This window comes from Actinia tenebrosa, unplaced genomic scaffold (assembly GCF_029948245.1).
Source record: "Actinia tenebrosa isolate PJP-AT-01 unplaced genomic scaffold, QUT_ActTen_1.0 PGA_scaffold14__42_contigs__length_11649687, whole genome shotgun sequence".
Taxonomy (NCBI): Eukaryota; Metazoa; Cnidaria; class Anthozoa; order Actiniaria; family Actiniidae; genus Actinia; species Actinia tenebrosa.
Window position 1 is genome coordinate 10062682 of NW_028292574.1, and position 20818 is coordinate 10083499.

General features: G+C 38.3%; 2 protein-coding genes and 2 long non-coding RNA genes across 5 annotated transcripts in view; 2 read left to right on the forward strand and 2 right to left on the reverse strand.

Moving 5' to 3' along the window:
- Nucleotides 1-5990: 5990 nt before the first annotated feature.
- Nucleotides 5991-7543, forward strand: LOC148911482 (uncharacterized). The gene is made up of 2 exons (XR_016119711.1): nt 5991-6679; nt 6784-7543. It is a non-coding gene; the product is annotated as an uncharacterized LOC148911482 (long non-coding RNA).
- LOC116306538 (inosine-5'-monophosphate dehydrogenase 2) lies at nt 7028-13868 on the reverse strand. Its single transcript, XM_031716617.2, has 6 exons — nt 13117-13868; nt 12284-12454; nt 11391-11646; nt 9179-9380; nt 8467-8809; nt 7028-8192 (listed from the first exon to the last, which is right to left on the reverse strand). Exons 1-6 carry the CDS (start codon nt 13415-13417, stop codon nt 7888-7890), a joined length of 1578 nt encoding a protein of 525 aa, XP_031572477.2. The 5' UTR covers nt 13418-13868; the 3' UTR covers nt 7028-7887.
- LOC116306542 (uncharacterized) overlaps nt 8696-20818 on the forward strand; it is a 163559-nt gene continuing 151436 nt past the window's right edge. The window contains exons 1-4 of one of the 2 annotated variants that reach the window (XR_004198298.2): nt 8696-8835; nt 9862-9900; nt 16038-16119; nt 20049-20080. This is a non-coding gene — a long non-coding RNA (uncharacterized LOC116306542). Of the gene's footprint in view, nt 8836-9861; nt 9901-16037; nt 16120-20048; nt 20081-20818 lie in introns of those variants that run through there. The other variant, XR_016119710.1, reaches the window with a different exon arrangement.
- On the reverse strand, nt 15400-17536 carry LOC116306541 (uncharacterized). Its single transcript, XM_031716622.2, has 2 exons — nt 16833-17536; nt 15400-16100 (listed from the first exon to the last, which is right to left on the reverse strand). The coding sequence occupies exons 1-2, from the start codon at nt 17349-17351 to the stop codon at nt 15966-15968; spliced, it is 654 nt and encodes a 217-aa protein (XP_031572482.2). The 5' UTR covers nt 17352-17536; the 3' UTR covers nt 15400-15965.

A 20818-nucleotide genomic window follows, 5' to 3' on the forward strand; every position in this document is an offset into this window, starting at 1 on the left:
GCCCAGAGGTTGTTTCAGGGTTTGATCTGTTAGTTAGCCGTGCCCTGACTTAGATCAGCCCAGAGGTTGTTTCAGGGTTTGATCTGTTAGTTAGCCGTGCCCTGACTTAGATCAGCCCAGAGGTTGTTTCAGGGTTCAATCTGTTAGTTAGCCGTGCCCTGACTTAGATCAGCCCAGAGGTTGTTTCAGGGTTTGATCTGTTAGTTAGCCATGCCCTGACTTAGATCAGCCCAGAGGTTGTTTCAGGGTTTGATCTGTTAGTTAGCCGTGCCCTGACTTAGATCAGCCCAGAGGTTGTTTCAGGGTTTGATCTTTTAGTTAGCCATGCCCTGACTTAGATCAGCCCAGAGGTTGTTTCAGGGTTTGATCTGTTAGTTAGCCGTGCCCTGACTTAGATCAGCCCAGAGGTTGTTTCAGGGTTTGATCTTTTAGTTAGCCATGCCCTGACTTAGATCAGCCCAGAGGTTGTTTCAGGGTTTGATCTTTTAGTTAGCCGTGCCCTGACTTAGATCAGCCCAGAGGTTGTTTCAGGGTTTGATCTTTTAGTTAACCATGCCCTGACTTAGATCAGCCCAGAGGTTGTTTCAGGGTTTGATCTGTTAGTTAGCCGTGCCCTGACTTAGATCAGCCCAGAGGTTGTTTCAGGGTTTGATCTTTTAGTTAGCCGTGCCCTGACTTAGATCAGCCCAGAGGTTGTTTCAGGGTTTGATCTGTTAGTTAGCCGTGCCCTGACTTAGATCAGCCCAGAGGTTGTTTCAGGGTTTGATCTTTTAGTTAGCCATGCCCTGACTTAGATCAGCCCAGAGGTTGTTTCAGGGTTTGATCTTTTAGTTAGCCGTGCCCTGACTTAGATCAGCCCAGAGGTTGTTTCAGGGTTTGATCTTTTAGTTAGCCATGCCCTGACTTAGATCAGCCCAGAGGTTTTTTCAGGGTTTTGAAAAAATATTTGAAATTTTTGAATCAGGTGTGCTCCGAAATAGGACTAACATCGTACTTAACATATACTGCAAAAGAAGATTGCGTCAAAGACCGAATAGCGTGAAGCTTTTAGTTGACCAACACAATAAGATATTGATAGACCTGATACGGGTGCGGTAGAGCTACTCTTTTTGCTGGTAATCGTACTGTTAACGATCAATATCAATAATCGCAAATAACTTCTTCTTGCGATCCTAATCAAGAGTTATTCTCGTGCTAAAGTTGATATCGTGCGCCAACTGCATAATATTTATCATGGCATTGCTATTAACAAGGTTCGAAAAGGAGCTCAAACGCTACCGCTGTGCCAGATGCTATGCCATTAAAGTTTCCCGCCAGTTTTGTGTAGAATGGCAGGCGGATTCTATAGGATTACGCCGCATGAATCCAGGAAGGTGGAAGCCATCTTGTAACGCCCTATGTCATAAGGGTACCTTTTTTGATACACTGTCTGCGGTGCGCGGGGGATAGCACTGACGAGACATTGTACGTGCGTTTGCCCTTACGAAATAAGCTGAAATTTTATTATTTATTTCATGAATCTACACACGAAAGCCTCAAAAATATTAACATATGATTGGTTTACCATAGAAATCTTTTCGGAAAAAGGCAACGCTTCTGAATTTGTATAACTTTGGGAATTTTAGACAGGGCAGAAAACGATTTTTGGTTTTTCGGCATAAAGACAGCTTTACACATTTAAGCTCAATATTTTGTAAACACTTTCTATTGGAGCCAAATAGCAAAATATCAAATGCGACCAAAATTTATTGAATGCGTATTTGAGATATAAAGCCGTGTGCTTTAGGAGAGGTGATACTTTGATCAGCAGAAAAACTGACATTTTCGTAATACTAATAAGTAGATTAACTCTAATAATTCGACAAAATTTCGTCACAAGTTTCGAGCAGCAGTGACACAAATGAAACGCTTAAAAATTTGGAGTATTAAACTCAGTTAAATAGAAAAATCGTGATACTAGTGGGCTTGTCGTTTTTCTGCCCTGTCGGAATTTTAAGGATATTTGTTACCATGCATGGTGATAAAATTGTTACCATGGTGATAAAATTGTTACCATGGTGATAAAATTGTTACCATGGTGATAAAATTGTTACCATGGTGATAAAATTGTTACCATGGTGATAAAGGCTTGCCATGGGCATAGAATGGTGATCCCCATGGTCATGCCAAGTTGACCAATTGTTACCATGGTGATAAAATGGTTACCATGGTCACACTCTTGTTACCATGGTGATAAAATGGTTACCATGGTCATAAAATTGTTGCCATGGTGATAAAAAATTTACTATGGCGACAAAATGGTTAATGACAATAAGACTTGGAAAATAATATATATGGCAAAACGGTGCACCTCTTTGGCGATCTTCTAGCCAGCTTTTCAATCGTGTAGCCGTATACAAAGGGACCTAAGAACGTCCCTGTGGCATGCCTTCGTATTTTGCACCTCTATAGTTAAGTAGATAAGGAGCTCACTTGCTTTACAGTGCTTCCCAATCGCGTCGAAAAAATATGTTTTTGGTGGACGTCAATAAGTGTTTTCATGACATTATCCCGGCGTAAAACGAAGTTTTCAAGGGAACATGCCTTTGGGATGTCATAAAAAAAACGCCTTTATTGACGTCCACCAAAACTGACCAACTTCGTCGCGAGTATGATTCCGCGCGTGCTAGCGTGAAGCTGTAGCCTTTGAATCCGCGTATGAACAGTGGTAGTATTCATTAGTATAATCCTGCGATCTTCTAAGTTGTCCAGGCATCGCCCTGGGGTTAACAATCCATAAGGATTTATCTTCTGCGGCGATGCTATTGAGAATAGACCCCTCGGTCACTTCGAAATGCACCTCAATTTGGAGAGCAAAACAATTCTCAGGAGGGTGAAATTCTTTTGTTTTGTCCTCCAAATTGAACTGCTTTGACGTCACATACAACGGGGCCTATTGAGCAAAAAATGTTGCCCCGCGGGACGCTCAACAAAGACGCCAAGGTGACTAATAGACAATAAGTAGACTCTAAATTCCTGTGCGTGCCTTAAAATCTTGGGTTATTAACTTTGATGAAAGCTATCGTTCTGATAAGTCAAAAGTCAGGAACGTTATACCCTGAGACTATAATCTAGTACTTACATTACCAGCAAACCAGTCTGAGTTCTTGAAATCAATGAAATACGATACTTTTCTTTTAGAATATTTATTTGTCTTATAAAATTTGAGATGTTTCGTATGATTGGATTACAACTGCTTAATTAAGACCTTACTGTGTGTGTGTTACTTATACAATCAATGTCATTAACGTTGTCCACCGAAAAAAGATATTTACGCATTTAGACATTTACACATTTACGCATTTACACATTTACACATCTACACATCTACACATCTACACATCTACACATCTACACATCTACACATCTACACATCTACACATCTACACATCTACACATCTACACATCTACACATCTACACATCTACACATCTGCACATCTACACATCTACACATCTACACATCTGCACATCTGCACATCTGCACATCTACACATCTACACATCTACACATTTACACATTTACACATTTACACATTTAGACTAAAAGATATATCACGTGTTTCATTATGTATTCTTTGCCTCGTGTGCGTCAGCCTGAACTTTAAATGTAAGATTCAACTCGTGAATCAAAAATCCAGAATGCCCCAACCATTTAGTGAGGATTAAGATGGAGAATGGTATTTCAGCATTTGTTTTATGCCAGAACGTTCGAGGAAACACGTGATATTTCTTTTAGTCTAAATGTGTAAATGTCTAAATGCCGTAATTGTCTTTTTTTGGTGGACAACGTTAATGACATTGACTGTTTGTGTCTTCATCATAAGATTTGGATATCTTGTTAGAGTGGCGCCCGGCGCTGTAAATGCGCTGCATCCGACTGAAGTATCATCTTAATCGCTTCTTAAACCCATCAATACGAGATCTTCCTCGTTGGATCTCTTCTGTGCCTCGAGGGTCTTTCTCGGGCTTTTCCTCTGTAAAACACTGAATCGACACTTTTTTAGTCCAACTTATTGCCGTAGCGGTTTTCCTGCTATGAGAAAATTCAAGACAGACAGAAGAAATGAGAGAACATAAATGCCTCAACGAAGCCGAATTTTGTGTTTGTGCAGATCTGCACGCACAAACGTACTCCAGGAAAAACCTCACCTCATAGCGCCACGTGTGTAACGTTCAGACGTTCCCAGCCGCACTCGACGCGTGCACGTACACGTACATGATCTATGTATGCTTGCATAATACTTGCAGTTCAAATACCTCAAAAATATAATTCTATTTTATCTTTATACCATTCTTTGAAGTTAAAGACCAAAGCGAACTTCAACTTCAAGAATAGGAAACTATTTGCAACAAACAGTAACGTCTATATCACTTCGCTAACGAATTAAAAAGATATAACTAGCTAAAAACTAGTGTGAGCTGCATCGGTGTTTCTAATGAAACAGTAATGATGAAAAGGTAAATTATACACCGTGAAAAGATGAAAAAACTTACTGACGTTTCGGACGCTAGTCCTTCGTCGGAGTAAAAGAATTACTTAGAATTCGCTAACGAATTACTTCAGCCAAAGGTTTTTTGGGGAAGACTCTACTGGATCGGTCTTAAGACAGTTAAATTCGGTCTCACGCAGGCTACTGCAGGATGGCAACTGGTGGATGGCAAACAAACTTCAAAATGCCTCATGTCTCAAAATCGAAATTATCTCTTGTCAAGTGTAAACAATAATCCAGCAAAAGTTATTTATAAAAAGGAAGTCCGTTTTTTTTGTGTTTTTTTTAATTTTATTTTTTGCTATGCAGCAAGAGTCGAGAATATTTCCTGTAAATGGCCTATTGATCAGAAAAACTTTCCATTCACGAGACGAGGTTTCTGAAATAGCTCTCCCGTGGTGCTGTGGTTTCCGTGTGAGAGTCAGGTATGGTTTAGAAACACAATTCCGTGCGTGATGATATTCAGTTTGTTTAGACTAGACTCAAGAACTCCTACTAGAAAACATAATACAATGGGGGAAATGGTTTTTACGTCAATTGGCGCTTTCCTGTGTCTAATAATACCTCGTCATGTATCAGACTAAAACAGCTTGGATTCTTTTGCGCAATGAATCCACAAAGAAAAACAGTGCGAAGTTTTAGTAAATTATAAATAAGTTAAACCGTAGAATGCATAAGTTTTATTTTAGAAAACTTAAAACTAAAAGCTTGGATTTTTTGCGAAAATGCACTACGAAAAATACAGTAGTACGTTTTATAGTTGATCATAAATAAATTAACGCGTAGACTGCATAAAGTTTATTAATTTTTAGAGACTGAAACTGAAGACTAAAAGCTTTGCACAAAGTAAAACTTAACAGAACGTTTTATAGTAAATTATAAATCAATTCAACCGTAGAATGCAGCAAATGTTTTAAGCTAGAAATTTGTACATGAAGGGTTTAAAGCGAGAGCTTCAGACTGAGAATGGTTAGCGACGCACACAGCAAGTGTTCAGGTCAGATAAAAACTATAATAATAATGCAATAATGGCAAAAAGCGCCAAAAACTAGACCTTTGTATGAGTTTTAATCCCAATTTTCGTTTTGGGTTATAACTCAAAACTTTTTTTAACAGTTAGAAACTGATGTACTATGATAAAATGCTTGTTTGAAGCGATATTTTCAATTGTACCAAGATGTTTTGTTGCATTTGTTTTAGAATGTAGCTTTGTCAGGCTTTTTTATAGAAAATGTATGGGAAATAAGCAAATGAAGGCCTAAACCTCATTTTCGAATAAATTTTTTGCTTTGGGTTAACACTTTGATTCCACTTTCAGCGGTCATCTCCACTTCCAAATAAGTTAAATTTCTGAATAACAAGATTTTAGCTTGTACAACTACAGCCTTTCTTCAAGAAAATGGTTTTTGGCGCTCACTGCTTGAATACGAAAAGAATTCTCTCTTAATCTAAACCGTTTTTTTTTTTTAACTGTGAAACTCTTCTACGACAATGTCCACAGATGTGAAATAAATTAGAAAGCCGTTTTAAATGATTGATATAACACGAACGTTTCAAGGTTTTTTGAAGGAAGCGCACACGGGTTGAGAGTCGGGAACCGCCTACTGCGTAATACAACTGATACAATAAATTTCCGGATTTATCATATCGAAACTCAGGCATAACAATTTTTAAAAATATGGAATTCCATACCTAGCTTAAAGTGCTTACATAAATTCAGTTCGCACAGTGGTTAAGCTTCAGGGCTGTTGAAGTTTATGATAAGTAGGGAACGTGTTTTGAATCTTGTATTTGGAGATCTGCAGGGTATATCGCTTTGACTGATACAACGGAAGCAACTACAGCAGCAATAACAGCAGCAACAACAACAGCAATAACGACAGCAGAAGCAACGTCAATAACCTATCCCAATGGACTACTCCAACGACACTGCGGCCATCTTGCCGGGGAGCAAATCAAAACAAAGACGGAAAATATATTCACCATTTTCCATACATTGGTTCACTGTTCAAACCTTAAACGCCAAGGTACTTTCAGAGGATTACTTCAAATTTGAACCTTGCAACCTCGACTGAATGCTTTGTGCGGTTTGTTAACCGATGTATGGAAAATGGTGAATAGATTTTCTTGTGTTTGTCTTTCTTTTATGGGTAAGGGTGATCGCTGTGGCCATCTTAATTCATCTTTTATTGTATTCTCTTGTGGTGAGCTGTTAATATCAATCGATGTCATTACTGTAACAAATCTTTTTTAGCCTCCTGGACGCCCCATAATGCCTTGTCAATCCAAGATGGCCGACGTATCGTCGAAGTAGTTCATTCACCGACTTGCAACAACTGCGCACATCGAGTAAGTAACATACAGCAACCTAGAAAGGTTGAGTGCACTTTACTATTATGATGGTAATACTCGCGCAAAGAAAATTGCCCGTGGCACCAAAAGTTATCAAAATAAATAGGAGGGGGGGATACAGTTAAGTGACAAGTGATACACCAAGATTCTAAAAGATATGCGTAATTGATTTATAATATATTAAGTTTGCACACTCAAATCGCACTTAATTCAACTCAATGTTTTACAATAACAATTTTAAATGCGTTAATTTTAAAGTATTATCCGCGCATCAATTCCTTACTCTTCAATCAAGTCAAAAACAACTACGTTTTCACGCGAAAACACACTCAGTTTTCACGCACTCTATCATCACTCCAGACTAACTAGCCTTAATCAAGCTACTACAGGTTTCCACATTTTGGAAACACTTTTCACCGCGAAATTTAATCAATATGTAACCAATTTATAGAGCGGTTTCGTATAAGTGTGAAACCAAAAACTGACTTCCAAATGATTTTTTTGATAAAGCTTGTAGACGCTTACAGCATAATACTGTGCTAAATATCGCATTTATTACACGAAAACTACTCTAGACTATTCAAAGAAAGTGAATTGTAAATCCAAACGTTTTTTCTCCGTTAAATTTCCACACGAAAAGAAACTCAAGCGATTTCCTTTCATCACATTGTTGCTTTTCCAGCGAGAAAACTATCAACTTGCCTTAGGTTAGGTTCCGCCCAGATATTTTCGTATGACTGTGAAAAGCTCGCTGTCATGACACGGCAAGGGATACGCCAGACCAATCACATTGCACGAGAATTTACTCTCCATCCAATCAAATACCCGGAACACGGCGCGGAAAACGGTCTCGGCACTGCCAGGCCAATCACATTGCGCGAGAAAAAAACTCAGCCAATCAAAATCCTAGAAAACATTACGACCGCGGTCACGCATATGGCACTGAGCTTTTCACAGTCATACGAAAAGTAAGTAAGTTACTATAAGTAGTGTCCAGTGAGGAAGTCTAGAACAGTCGTTTTTCATAAGAGTGTAAGCTGTGCACCGATCCTTCGCTTTTCGCAGCACTGCTTCGCTTCTCAAACTTCAGTTGACCACTGTACATCATGGATCGCATGATAGACAAGCTCTTTGCTCCCATATCTTGACAGCCATGTTGAAGACCTGATACAAGGTAAGGCACGAATCGATGCACGCTGCCCTTATCCACTACAGCACCCGATACGCCCTGTGCAACCTTCATTCGATTGCTCTCCACGAAGTAACGACTCTGACTTGATTTGAATTCTAAGGCATCCAGAGACCCCATACCTTGGAAGAACAACAACTTAGTTTCAGTACGACTACTAAGATGATGAGAAGAGATAATTAGCTAAAAACTAGTGTGAAAAAAAGTCGACATATTTCTTAAGTCCACTCCCCCCCCTCCCCCCCGTAAAATGTCAACAAGGACTTACCACAACGATATTTCTTAGTACCCTCCCCTCCCCCCGTAAGATGTACGAGTCAACACGTACTTACCACAACGATATTTCTTAGTACCCTCCCGTCTCCCCGTAAGATGTACCAGTCAACACGTACTTACCACGATATTTCTTAAGCCTGGTCCCATTAGAGAAATAATATTCACCAGGCGCTTCAGAGGTTCCCGCCAAAAGACTGCCCATCATGACGGTAGACGACCCAGCACTCAACGCCTTAGTGATGTCACCAACAGAACGAATCCCACCATCAGCCATAACAGGAATCCCAAACCTACGAGCGTACTCTGCGACTTTAAACACAGCCGTGGCCTGAGATCGTCCCACTGCCATGATCTCTTGAGTGATGCAGATTGATCCACTGCCCATCCCGACCCGAAGGCCATCAGCACCTGCATCAATGAGATTCTTGGCTTGAGATGCTGTAACGACGTTACCTGCGATGATCTGGGGATTCAAGAGAGGAGACTAAGGTATGCTCTACTTGAAGTTGACAGACTTCGTGAACGTTTATTTACTTATTAGCTCTATTTTTAGTGCTAATTTTGCGATAACTTTGACTGTAGTTTCACTGAATGGCAGCATTCTTAATGCATCTCAGAACCCATAAAACTGTTTGATGGGGACACCAACTGACTTTGGTCAGCCCAGAGGTTGTCTCAGGGTTGGATCTGTGAGTTAGCCATGCCCTGACTTAGATCATCCCAGAGAATGTTTCAGGGTTGGATCTGTGAGTTAGCAATGCCCTGACTTAGATCAGCCCAGAGGTTATTCCAGGGTTTACCAATTTGAAGGTTGTCCAAGGTTTATACTAACCTCAAGTTCTGGGTACTTGTCTTTACAATGTTTGATCATTTCTATTTGAAATACTGAGTTCCCCTGGGATGAATCCAGCACAATGACATCAACCCCAGCATGAACCAAGGCATCTATACGCTGCTTGTCCTCTTGATGCGTTCCTACTGCAGCCCCTACTAGAAGCTGCTTCTTCTTGTCTTTGGAAGCCAAAGGAAAATTCCTGAATTCAATCAAAAAACAACTCTTAGTTTTGTGATATTATATCTTTTGATTGTGTCTCTGTATATTTTATTTTGATCTAAATCTTTAGTGACAAGGCTAACATATTAAACTCTTATACCCCATTCACACCAAGGCTTAAACATGTTTTAAAGTGGTTTAACTAAACAGGTTTGGAAAACTATCTACGAACACTGCACAATATTTGGTGAAATAATGCATGTAAACTATCCTTTGTCTTGCTCTGACAATATTTTTACAAAGTTTGATTATATTGTAGGTTTCTAGTTTCTCAATTTTTTTCCTAATGAAAACAGAGTTTAACTAAACACGTTTAGGTGTGAATGGGGTATTAGTTACGTAACTTATGGCCCTCAAAAACAAAAAAGTATTTTCAAAAATCACTGGTCTCTTGACCAATCACAGCAAGCTATATTCAAGTATAAAATCAATATTGTAATTTACTCTTATCTGTTATTCAGCAGGTCATCTCAACAATAACAGGATCAAATACCCAAGAGGTAAGAACTGTCAATTCATTATTAAATTTGGTGTTACAGAAAATATATTAATACAATTTTCATAAACATGCAACTCTGTGCCTGTGAGCTGCATGCTCAAATTTGGTTTTTCGCTGCCGTTAATCAATCCTAATCAGTCGGTACCTTTCACGTCTTTGACTGGCTGCAGCGGAAAACCAAATTTCAGCACGCAACTTGGAGACACAGAGTTTGCATGTTTGTGAAAATTGCAATAACTTGCAAAGAAATATTTAAAATTTATTATAAACTTCTTAAAGATCCTATCTCTTTCTGTTTCTTATTGTTGTTTTTTTATATTTGGATATCAAACGAGGTATTTTCAACATTGTCTGATCAGCCTTCAGCAAAATAGGTGTAGTTTTTACCTCTGGTTACCCGCCAAAGTTGAATAGTATAACAGGTATGAAAACACAAGCGTAGACCATTGTACGCACATTACATGAACAACAGCCAATAATGCTGTAAAAAATCAACTGAAAATCTTTGGTATTGGAAAGGATATTACCTCCTAAGATAAAATCCAAAAGTCCTATACACCTATGTCAAAAAACGTTGTCGGTCGGAAATCTGAAATCTGAGACCAAAAGGAATTGTGGGTTGTAAGCTGTAAATCGTTTGTGGTTTTAATTAGTGGTTCACAAAAAGTCAATATCTTGATATACTAGCTTTGAGCGATGACCTGCACTGGCAAACTATCTGGGTAAGTGTATATAAAATTTGTAACGAGAAAACACTCAGTTCCCCACAATTTCAGTCGGTCTCAGATTTCTGATTTCAGATATCCAACCAACAACGTTTTTCGAAATAGGTGTATACAGTGCAATACTAGAAACTTAAGGTGACTGCCTACTTTTGGAAATTGATTTAAGCTTTTCTTAAAACTTCGGTTTTCCAAATTGAAATTTAATGCTGATTCCAAATCTGGAAAGAAAAATAGGGTGTCCCAAGCTCGTTTTCGAGATAATCAGCATTTAATGGGAGCCTACACACGAGCTTTTGGAGTAAAAATTGCGCCACCAGAAGTGATTAGAAAAAAAATTAAGATTCATAAGATAATAGTTATTTACAGACTATATGATTGCACGAACGAAGGCTAGTCAATCCTTCTACAATAATACATGGATATTTTTGACAAAAAGACAGAGAGATACATTGATTTGTCACATTTTGTAGTTTTGGTGCTCTTAAAAAATCTCATAAAGTTGAACAAAAATCTATTTTTTCACGTGTTCCTGATTTAAACTTTTCCTAAAATGTTGATATAACCTTGATTTTTAGGAGTTTTTTCGAATGAGCTATCAAAAAATATAGAGTCCCGTGCAAAATTTGAGGGTTTTGCCCTGTTGAAGCTCAAAACGCGTATGGTTCTTCAATAAAATCTTGTAGATTTTTCAGCGGTTTTTGAGCGCGCGTACATCGTGGGCTCAAATCGAACGTTCAAAAGCAGGCAGCCACCTTAAACAACATACCTGTTTTTCTTGAGATCAGAATAAGCAATCAAAGACACAAGCTCCATATTTTCATTCACTATCGGCAGCTTCCCTTTTTTGCTTTTTTGCAAGATTTCATTTGCCTCTAATAGAGTACAATCATCCCTTCCAAACACCAAACTAGCCATGGGTGTCATGAATTCTGAGATGGGAGAGTTGAATTGATTGGGTGTGAGGAAATCGATATCTCTCGATGTAATAATGCCAGCTAGTTCTCCGCCCATGCAGCCGTTTTCTGAGATTTAAAAAATTGAGAATCAATTAAAAATGTTAAATTACAAAAATAAGGAATTTATAATTTCATACCACGACCAGCTATATAGGTTCAGGTAAATAGGGATTGCTTTATGTAACACAGGCTATATTGCAAAACTCAGGGCCCTGCAAGAATCCACTCAAAATTATCAATAATAATAATAATAATAATAATAATAATAATGGGATTTAACAGTGGATTTCACAGAGTGGCTCTTCTTCCACTGGATTCCAATTGTAATTTGGAAGTTGATTTTTGCGGAGGTAGGAAAACTGGAGAACCCGGAAAACCCTCCAAGCACAGGAGAGAACCAACAAACAACTCAACTCACATACAACACTGAGCTCGTCGGGGCTCGAACCCGGGTCGCATTGGTGAGAGGTGAGCGCTCTCACTGCTATGCCACCCATGTTTCCCGATTTCTGTGTCTGAAAGCCTTGGATTTCAGCAAATCGAAGAAATAGAGCTTAAGATTTTTCAATGGCAAAACAAATATTAGAGCCTCATAAATTAAGGTCACGGGTTTGATACAAATGTGCAGGAATCAGTCTTACAGATCGACTTTCACAATGTCGTACACTGTCATTTTCTATCTTTAGTATTGGTACTAGCTTACCAGTTAATGGTATTCCAGAAAACCCGTATTTTTCTTTGATTTCCATGACATCTCGGATGGTATGCCGAGGGCTCAGCACTATTGGATCATTTATGAAACCCTGCTTGAACTTCTTTACTTGTCTTACTTCATTGGCTTGCATTTCAATGCTGCAATTGTGGTGGATTATTCCTGGAATTATGCAAAACAATAACAAAGCTGAGCATTAACAGACTTCATTTACAATATAACATGAATTCTCATTGGTTATAATTTGAATGCACAAATTGGTTTGAGTCCTGCCGGGCTTGGTGTCGTGAGTAGAGTCGTTTGTTGGTTTTCTCCTGTGCTTCAAGGGTTTTTCTCCAGGTTCTCTGGTTTTCGTCCCTCCGAAAAAATCAACTAAGTTCCAATTTGATCAGAAAGTGAGGGCCACACTGTAAACAATCCTCTGTGTTTTAACAATGTTACTAGCCTAGTAAAATAAGGCATATTTATTTTTTCTACTTCTGGTACTACACTATATACCCATCTCAATGAAACTTAGAAATTCCAATCCCCCTCTATGGGGAAATATGGTTATTTTTTGAAAGTACACAATATATCCACTACAAGCTCCTAAAAATTTGTAATCCACTCCATAGGGGAAATATGGATATTCTCAAGGCCTACTTAGCATCACTTAAACCATATTAATTTTCATTAATCCCAGCAGGTCTCACGACAATCAATTATGAATTTATTAAGAACATACATCTAGGATGACGCAACTAAGTCACGATACGATCTACAGTATTCTATAACTTCTGTTTCAAAATCCTATGAATCTAAGAATGAATCGAGTATTTATATACCTATCCCTCCATGTAAAGCCATAGCGATAGCCATGTTCGATTCCGTCACGGTGTCCATCGGAGAACTAACAAACGGTGTTTTGATCGTAATATTTCGAGTCAGCGCTGAAGACAGATCAACATCGTCTGAAGTAAAATCAATATATCCGGGTAGAATGATAAAATCGTCGTATGTCAAGCCTTCGGAGCCAGTAAACAACGTTGAAGCGCTCAGTCCATCCTCGGGAACGTAGCTTGTGTGGCCACTGATCAAGTAGTTGACGTTTTGGCTAGTTTTATCTGGGCTAGATTTTGACCCCATTGCGAATATTTATACAACAGATCTTTTGTGTTCAAGAAGCCTATGCTTATGAAGTCTGAAGCTCCACAAATCTACCTCTGAGCTTGAAATCGGAGTTAGTAAATGTTAGGATATTTACTACAGGTTGTTTTCAAAATACTGTAAGTCAACAGGTCTTTACGATCGAGAAATCCTTCAGATCTACTTGTACTCTGATTCCCCGACCAGGGCTTGCTAAGAATAAGAAGCTCTTAAGCAGTTCTTTTCCAAGATCAATCCAGAAACAATGTGGTTTGTTTTTCGAACCCTCGTGGGAATGCACGCGGACTAAGACTGTAATAAAACGCGCATGTCTTCGTAGTAAAAGCACAGCCAGCCCGTCAATCAAGAATTCATCAAATCAAACGGCTATTCTTTTGGTTTCCAAAGCCTTTTGTTTTTTAGTATTACAAAAATTAGACTTCAAGCTGCTTCCAAACAGAAGCCGTAACTGCAAAGAGATTGTTCTATTGAATTTTCAAACCATTGTTAAAGGGTTATTTTGGTTCTGACTTCCAAAAATAGGTTAGTACGTTATGTAGTAGCATAAATAGTGTCCTAGACCATAACTACCATATATTCTTTTACATGTAGGTTAATACTTCATTTCTTTGTCTTCCTTGATTTACTATCAAAAGTTAACCATCAATTAGTATGTTTTCCTGTCCTTGGCATTTTTTACCATGAAAGTTTTAAAGTGCTTAAAATAACCCAAATTTTCTCGTTTTGTGCACTTTTTTGGTCTCACGCTGTAGTTGATGGGAAGGATTTAGTGAGTTCGCGGTGTATCGAGGGAAGAAAAGAAGAGAAAAGTGAAGCGTCTTTTTTTTTCTCCTTTCCAAAAGCCTTTGCGCGCATTAAAAAAGGGTGAGTGAGTGACGAATGGGTGCGAGTGTGCGTCAGGTCCACTACCTCATAATTACGACGCCTCAGCTCTGCGGATGTCTCCCGAATATGGCGGGACTGTCTTTAAGATCACATCCAGTAAAATGGCCTTTGAAGCTAAGATCACATCCAGTGAAAGGACCTTTGAAGCTAAGATCACATCCAGTGAAAGGACCTTTGAAGCTAAGATCACATCCAGTGAAAGGACCTTTGAAGCTTAGATCACATCCAGTGAAAGGACCTTTGAAGCTAAGATCGCATCCAGTGGAGGAACCTTGGAAGTTAAGATCACATCCAGTGAAAGGAGCTTTGAAGCACCCACACCTTTTTTTTTTTTTTTTTTGCTTTAACAAAGACATATAAACTTGGAGTATAAAAAAGGTTTTGAAAAGGTCTAGACGGAAAAGTGTTCTCTTTTTTTTTGAAACGATTGCAACAATTTAGGTGGTTTGTCCTTCCAAGCGGTACAGTCTGTAAAAGAGTACCGTCTGGTGGGACGTGGCACATTTCACCAAAAATGCTACAATAATAAGCCAGTTAACGTTCATAGTTTAAGAATCGTTTTCAGTGCGCATGCGATTTTATCTCGAATTTCTCACCAGCGACCACCGGAAGTCGAAAAGGCCATGCTTAAAATTTTAAGAAACCGAAATATCACTTTGGAACCAAAACTCAATTCTAAAACCAAATATGTTTCTTCAACAAACCGGTAAAATACCAAGCTTTAACATGCTTGAGCGGGAATGTTTTTCAAAAGGCATCCCACATGGAAAGGAGTTACATATAGGTGCTTAGGCATTAGCGACGCAATCGACTCATCGGGTATGCTGGTCATAGCAAGGGGTTGATCATCCACGGTCTAGGGGCCGACTAACCTCTCCCTTAGGCTTCGGCCGAGCTTCCTGATCAGCCTGTAAATCCAGGGATAGCGGTGTCGGGGCCGAAATCTCCGGCATAGCCGTAAATGTTTCGCGCTGCCATACTGCGCTTCAGCACTGGGTCTGGAGGTATGGTCCTAAGCTATTCTTCCAAAAAAAAACTTGCCAATAATGTTAAATATAAGTAAATTTTGAAAGGAGCAGAGGAATCTTCTTTTTTATTCAAAACTACACTTCTTAACTAAATATAGTTTAGTTTGTTTTATTTTATTGGCTTTTATTTTGGGAAAATGGGTTCCTTTTGGATGTAATTGGCCCAGACTGAGCTCTATGCAATAGTATCACAAGTTTCACCAAACCATTCCGAGGTTGAATAAAAGGCGAGTTGCATTTCAGTGCAGTGCATTGTAGTGTACAGGGGACGAAATAGCCGCTATTTTGAAATATGTCTCTAAGACAGGATGACAATACACTGCAATGATTTCCTCAACCCCGGAAATCAACGCAAGAATTTAGATCATCAACACTATTGTGCTTGCGCATTGCGACTTGTTACATTCCGCTGGCTTCTTACTACTTCCGGTAAGATTACATGAAATAGTACTATTCCATAATAAAGTTTTTTTGTATTTGGATTAGGTTAGAGTTAGGATTAGTTCCAGGGTGTTATAATCAATAATAAATCATTAATAATCCAATAGCACTTTGCAGCTTCTTTGTACACACAGTGCGCAAACAAAAATGCGCAGGCATAAGATATCTAAAGATCAACTTGATTGGCCATCTTCGTTAGTGTTCGTATCTTCAGCTGTATTCCTTTCTTGTTTTTCTTTCTCTAGTTTATCCACAATAAACTGCAGAGGATTATGTGGGCGCCGGTATACAATGTCCGCAGCGAGACCCTGTGATGAAAAAATGTTGGTAAGAAAAACTATCTAATTGAAAATTGTAAAGTATGAAATATTTTAACTAACTGAGTTGAACGGTTTCAAAGAAGGCTGGCTTTATTGCAGTTGCATGTTGGATAGCAAGCCCGAAATGCAATATAAGCAATGTGAATAAAATCAGCGAGGGGTCACAACAATATTGATTTTTTCCAACAATTCTTGTGTACTGACATTATTTACAAAATTTAACATGTAGCAAACCTTGGCCAACGTTAATTTTTGAAATAGTTGTATATTACGAAATTTTCTCTCGTTGTGCATTGAAATGGCTTCCACAATCAAATAATGCGCGCGACTTCCAAATGGCTTTCGCTTCCTGGTGCGTTGTGATTGGATAGTGCACAATTTTTTGCATTTTGATTGGAGAGAAAGCCACTTGATTGCCTGAATCTCAGCAACTTGAAAGTGTTTAAACTACTTAAATACAAAATAGCACCAATGAAACAGTTGAAAACAAACTTGAAATACATGTGTTTTGTGCTATTTCACGGATATAGAGTGCTCGCACTAAACCCGTGAAACAAATACTAACTTATAGCACAAAATAGTGATAACTAAACAATAGAAAACAAAGGATTCTGTACGAAATAGTACTAATTAGTGCTAATTATTGTGCGGGTTTAGTGCGTGCTCTCTATGGTTTACACTCTAGGAATCACTTTCGGAATTAAAAGAACTTTCAACTACCTGAAAAAGCCTAAAGATTTCATGTTTCTCGAGATACTTGACGGATCTCACAAAAGGGAGCTCCTCAGCTCCACCATCCAGCATTTCTTCTGGTTCCAAATTATCCGGTTCCAACTTTTTCTCTTCACTGGACTTTTCACCTGGAGAGTCGATATCATTCGAATTTTGCAAATCGTCATTAATGTTTTCATTTTTTATAGTTTTTACTTCGTCGGTCGAGCTTAAGCTCAAACCTTTAAGCTCCTGAAGTTCGGGAATTTTAGTTCCGTGGTTAAGACCTTTAGTGCTCTTTTGATTGTGTGGTCTTCGACGATCTTGCTGTTCGCCATGTTTTTCGTATTCATCGTTGTCTTCCTGTATAACGACCATTTCGTTGTCTTGTACGCTACCTGACTCGTTATCAATGTCTTGAGAATCAGCAATACTCACAGCATCATTCTGAGTACTGCTGTAAATCGTAGCATCAGACATTGGCATGAGACTTTCAACTTCATCCCAGCCATTATCCGTCTCATTCATGGCAGTTTATCTTCACTTCAGTGTAACGATAATTCGAATCCAGACGATATATCAAAGCAAAAGTTTCATGGCGCGTCTATTCTGCCACAGGCGAGAAAATAAAATAAATATTGATTGCCTTTTCAATATTCAACCTTTCGTTATTTGTCGACACTGTTTGATATTCGGTTCGTAACAATAGCTGAGGATTACAGGGTCATGCTCGAAGCGTCAACGTCGTCAAGGTTACATGACAATACAGGATATCACCTGGTCGAATCCAACTATGGCCTAAGACGGAAGAAATACCCTGTATATAGACACCTTGCATTGATTTCCTAGAGGAACTGTTCTGGGGGACAACACAATGTTGTTGTTTTTTCGTGTTGTTTTGTTTTTTTTGTTGTTGTTGTTGTTGTTTTGTTTTTTGGTTTTTTTTTGTTTTTTTTTTGCGTGAGAAAAAACGGCCAATGTCCCCCAGAACAATTCCTCTAGGAAATCAATGCAATGCGCAGAAATAATCTATGACTAGTATTTACTGACTTGCTCTGTTGATTAGACAAAATATGGGGTATGGATGGAGGTACCAGATTGTCAGTTAACTACTAATGTTTAGGCCAATTAGTCGTTAATAGTTTGACATGCGCTGACCATAATAATAACCAAAAAATAATGAAATAACAGTTAACTGTTTTACTATTAATTTAGCTTATTTGTCAGTGAACTACTAATTTTTAAGTCAATTGTCAGTTAACTGTTAAACCCCACCACACACTCAAAATAGCCAATATCTTTTACATAAAGAATTGGTTCTCTTTAAATTTGGGACCCGGATTGTCTCGCTTGTGCTTTGAAGGTTTTTCTCAGATTTCTCTTGTTTTTCTTCCCTTAGCAAAAATTACCTTCTAGACACTAATTCGATCGGGGGTCAACGCTTTAGCTTTGAGCGCCTAGCGCCAGACACTGAGCATTCACTGTCCTACATGATCGAGCAAGCAATTTTTTTTTCATTCAACTAAAACTAAATTTAAAATAACCACACGCAATGCATGCGCTTGATTCATTTATTGCTAATATATATAACCGTTATTCCTACACGGAGTATCATCATACAATATGCTCTTTAAGAAATAAGCAGAGCAAAATTGCAAGCAGCAATTTTACCGCAATCCATGCGCAATATAAGGCCCCGTCCACACGTATCCGGAAATTTTTGTATCCGCAATTTTTTTTTACGGATAAGGGTTGCGTCCACACGTGTCCGCAAAATTTTGTGACCGTATCCGCAAATTTTACGAAAACGGACACGTGTGGACGGTGAAAACGATTCGAATACGCTGCGTGTGGACGCAAACATTTTCGTATCCGCAAAAAAAATTTGCGGATACAAAAATTTCCGGATACGTGTGGACGGGGCCTAAGAGCCATCATAGAATTGTAAAAGTAGGCATTTAATGAATCAGTCAGTGGAATGTAACTTGAACTATTATCTCCTTTATTGTCTTTTATGATGCACGATCCAACGAGAAAAAATATTAATGCGAAGTAAGATACGCGGGGAAAAATAAAGTACTTTTGCGTTTAAATCCCGATCTGGCTAGCGAAAAATAATAGTTATATTCCTTCAAGTAGTTTTGAATATTTTTAGTCTATCTTTTGTTATTTTACTGAACACAAGGCTGTGTAGACTAACTTTACATGGTAAACACCGTATACCTTTATAATAATAAGTCAGGCTGTCATATACTTCCCACTCTGTCTGTCTGTTTACTTTTTGACTCTCCTTTCCTTTTTATTCAGTCTTTATTTCATTCTTTTTCTTTCTATTTCTTGGTAAAATATCTTCCACTCATCGTTTGTTTTCTTATCTTATGTTACCTTTTCTCTCATTTCTTTCTTCCTTATTTCTCTTTCCTTTTTGTCCATCTATCCTTATCTGTGTGTCTGTAAGTCTCTGTGTGTGTCTGTCTGTGTGTGTGTCTGTTAATTAGTCAGTCAGCCAGTCAATCGGTCGGTCGGGCAGTCGGGCAGTCAGTCAGATGGTAGGTCAGCAAATCTTCCTCCTTTGTTTCTTCCATAGTCTTTATCTACTAGTTCCTTAAGCCACTTTGTTAATCCAGTCATATACAGCATTGATATCAGGGTCTTTGCCTTCAGTGTCACCTTTACAGGTGCATTCTACAAACTCTACTTTCACTGGCTCTACATGTGCAAATTCAAAATCTTTTCCCTTCTTGCCGATAAACGAATCTTTGGAGGAGCCATCTGTTCCTTGAAGGGCAGCTGAGCGAGTCACACGAAGAGTGTTTCTGAAGTAAGAATGTTTGGAAAAATCAGGAAAAACTCATAAATTATTGAAAAAAAAGGAAACAAAACTTTTACAATTGTTTATGATTTTTTTTTCTTTTTTACAGAACTAGAAAAATAACTATAAGAAAAGATAAACAACAAAAAAAAAACCAACTAAATATGTAATGAGATAACAAAAATCAAAGGAAGAATCAAACAAACTACAGAAAATTACAGAAACAATAAAATAAAGAAAAATACAATGCCCTGCAATATGAACACCAAAAGGGAAACAAAATTCATATAGCTCGTAAGCAGACATTCACTATCCTAATGGGGAAAGAAAATAGACCTTTCAATCGTGGGCATAACGTTTTCCCATTTCATACCACACGCCATTCCCTAGAGTATCATTTCTTTGTTTAACAGTTGCACAAGAGAAGACACATGAATATGGATACGACTCAAACAAAGAATCTCATTCCCAATAGAATGACACGTGGTCTGATATGAGAAAACATGGCACCCAAGGTAAAAAGGTCTACAAAAAGCCTTCAAGCTTAAAGGTCTCAGTGTTGTAATATGATTGATGTAGGAAATATCAAATAATTTTAACTACCCTGAATAAAATATGACTTTGTACTAGAGTGCAAACAATTAATCCGTGAAACACTAATTACTAAATAGTACAAAATAGTGCTAATTAAACAATAGAAAACAATGGAATTTGCATGAAATTGTGCTATTTAGTATTACTAAAGTTTCACGGTTATATTGTTTGCACTCTATAACCAGACCAACAAACCACTGCAAAGTACAGCAAGAGACATTTCCTTGTACTCACATTTCCTTCTCTAACTGAAGCTTGATGACCCTTGAAGACTTCGCAGTTGTCATGTCTGCAAAGCAAGAGCATGAAATCAGTGACTCAATAGACCATTTTCTCAAGGTTGCGTACGCATCCAAATTTAAGGAACTTGACGGGCCATGATACCAGAACACGAGTATTATCATGCATTGCAATGATTTTTTTTTTATAAGAATATTTTTAAAATATAAAACTGTCTTCTCAATTTTACTGGATTTGCATTTTTCAGTTTTGTGGCCCGTCAAGTTGGATGCGCATGCAACCTTGAGAAAACTGTCTTTTAAAATACCAATGTTTTTGGAATGTGTTGACTATCTCAATGAGACACAGT

Excerpts from the sequence above, each read along its gene's own strand:
- LOC116306538 (XM_031716617.2), bottom strand. The coding sequence starts at position 13,417 with ATGGGGTCAAAATCTAGCCCAGATAAAACTAGCCAAAACGTCAACTAC. Across the intron at positions 12,455-13,116 it reads GGCTTTACATGGAGGGATAG|GAATAATCCACCACAATTGC; the intron begins GTATATAAATAC and ends GCATAATTCCAG. Across the intron at positions 9,381-11,390 it reads TCTGATCTCAAGAAAAACAG|GAATTTTCCTTTGGCTTCCA; the intron begins GTATGTTGTTTA and ends GATTGAATTCAG.
- LOC116306541 (XM_031716622.2), bottom strand. The coding sequence starts at position 17,351 with ATGAATGAGACGGATAATGGCTGGGATGAAGTTGAAAGTCTCATGCCA. Across the intron at positions 16,101-16,832 it reads AAATCTTTAGGCTTTTTCAG|GGTCTCGCTGCGGACATTGT; the intron begins GTAGTTGAAAGT and ends TTTTCATCACAG.